General features: G+C 42.0%; 2 protein-coding genes across 2 annotated transcripts; one reads left to right on the top strand and one right to left on the bottom strand.

Annotated features, from left to right (window-relative positions):
- Positions 1-71: 71 nt before the first annotated feature.
- Positions 72-520, bottom strand: LOC128277000 (2-oxo-4-hydroxy-4-carboxy-5-ureidoimidazoline decarboxylase-like; the record flags this gene model as incomplete). The annotated part of the gene is made up of 1 exon (XM_053015453.1): positions 72-520. A coding segment is annotated over exon 1 (359 nt), but the record flags the coding sequence as incomplete, so codon positions are not given.
- Positions 521-1116: 596 nt separating this feature from the next.
- On the top strand, positions 1117-1789 carry LOC128277002 (proteasome maturation protein-like). Its single transcript, XM_053015454.1, has 3 exons — positions 1117-1202; positions 1268-1399; positions 1472-1789. Exons 1-3 carry the CDS (start codon positions 1200-1202, stop codon positions 1733-1735), a joined length of 399 nt encoding a protein of 132 aa, XP_052871414.1. The 5' UTR covers positions 1117-1199; the 3' UTR covers positions 1736-1789.
- Positions 1790-2052: the final 263 nt, after the last annotated feature.

Genomic DNA, 2052 nt, shown 5'->3' with positions numbered 1-2052 from the left:
GATTTGTAGCTGTAAAAAAATTATTACATTACGGTAATAGTTTCAAAATTTAACTGACTAACTTTAATTACCGTTCATTATATTCCGTCAGCTTTGTCTTTTCTTCCACCGACAAACTGTCTAAACCGGCCGCGTTTTGTTCGCTCGAGGACTCCTTGGTGAGCTGGTTGGTGTCCAACAGCTTGCCGGCAAGATCCGGATGAAGTCGCAGGATCTTTAGCTTAGATTCCGTCGGCAGACGCTCGATGTAGTTTTCGAATGCGTTCGTCATCGTGGTAAAGCTCTTGAACGGCAGTAATGCAGAGCAGAAAACAGCCGCCTCTGGCCAACATTCTATCACGTTTTCAAAAGCCTTGTGAAATTCCACTGGTGCAAGCGCGTTTAGCTGTTCCAAAGTAAGTCTAGTTGTCCTGAAAAATCGTAAAAACATGAGCTTTGAAAAAATGAGAAAGAAATGTTTTTACGCTTCTTCATTCAAACGAAGGGATCGTGACTTTGACCCCGTTTTTTGCAAACGAATCTGCCGTACGATGCTGTAAACACAACTAATCTTGAGCTGATGACCTTATCTTAATCTACAAAAAACAATCGTACTACTAAAAATACTACCGGTGAGTAGTAAAATGAAATCACTGTACTCGTACGTTAGAGGTTTGTTTTCGATTCCACCGTGAGTCGATTTAGTTTCCCAATTATCTCGAGACTTAGCAAGGATTACTTACATATTGTTGGTTGGTTTAACAATGCAGTGGTGATAACAACTCTTCGCAGAGCAAAAACACTTTACACTTTCGGTTCAGGCCGCGGTCAGAAGATCATTGGAAGCTGAAAGATTGATGCTTAAAGCGCTTGTTTACCATCACCGGTTATCTCATTATCACCTCCATCGAGACCGGCTAAGGGAACTGATCGATTGCGTACTGTGGTTAACACTGCTTCCGATTAATGAAGCTTTGTGCAAACCGCCATTAATATAGAAACACATAAAAAACTAATTCTAAATCGAAATGAAACGTTTTTATTTTAGCAACCGATGAATGAAAGCGAGCTAGCTGAAGGGCACCCAAACTTTGACAGCTTGGCAGTTTGACGTTTGTCAGTTGTTTCCGAGTTGTGGTTTTCATTCAATCAAAACATCAAAATAGCAACTCATTGCAGCGTTCTCCGGCTTACATTTTCCTTGCTAAAATCATTGTAAAATGGTAAGTATCTAAATGGCGTAGTCAAACACTGCTTGGTATTAATGATTCCCTTATTCCCCATACAGGAGTCTTCAATAAAAGTAGCGCCGAAAATGCCTACCACGTTCAACGAGTTTACGGGTTATATGGCACCGCGGGATGAAAGTTGTGTCGCTCAGCTGCAATCCGTACATCCGCTTAAGCAATCGGAGCAAAATGTAAGTGTTTCTTTCTTGTCTTCCTTGTAGCGACCAGAAGGAATGTGGTTTTCATATGTGATGTTCTTTCAGTACGCCCAACATTCTCACAACCTCAACATGCAGATGCTTCGTAAACGCGAAGGGCTGGCGGCCCCACTCAAACTGACGATGGAGCTGAAAGCGGTCTCGAAAGTCGGTCATCTTCCGTTCCTTCCGTCCACCAACGTGGCTCGGGACGTGCTGACTGGACGGGATGAAATGATCGAGTTTTCGGACATTTACAACACGGAAGAGCATCAAGAGATCATGCGTCAACCCCACGCAGTTATGGAGAAAACGTTGGGTATTCATTAAGGGTCACCGCAAACAAAAAAATATATGAATAAATCGTTCTATTAATTGGCGAGTAATCAATAAGGTCGGCGAGTAATTTGGGCTTCAATCAGGAGAAAAGTATTACTGGGGAGCCACACGTATAAAGTATAAAACGTTAAAAAAAATTTGACGTGAAATCGGTTCGGTGAATCGGTTTACAAATGCTTGGTTTTACGTTTTATGTTTCACAGAGTCCGCTGAGGCACAAAGGTTTTGACACAAGCTGATCGATGTCACGCCTGATTTTTTTTACGTTTTATATTTTACGGATCGTGTGGACATTTTTACGCTCGGAG

The sequence above is a fragment of the Anopheles cruzii genome, unplaced genomic scaffold (genome assembly GCF_943734635.1).
Source record: "Anopheles cruzii unplaced genomic scaffold, idAnoCruzAS_RS32_06 scaffold03365_ctg1, whole genome shotgun sequence".
Lineage (NCBI taxonomy): Eukaryota > Metazoa > Arthropoda > Insecta > Diptera > Culicidae > Anopheles > Anopheles cruzii.
Note: the sequence above shows the minus strand (reverse complement) of the source record. Positions and strands in the feature narration are given on the sequence as shown.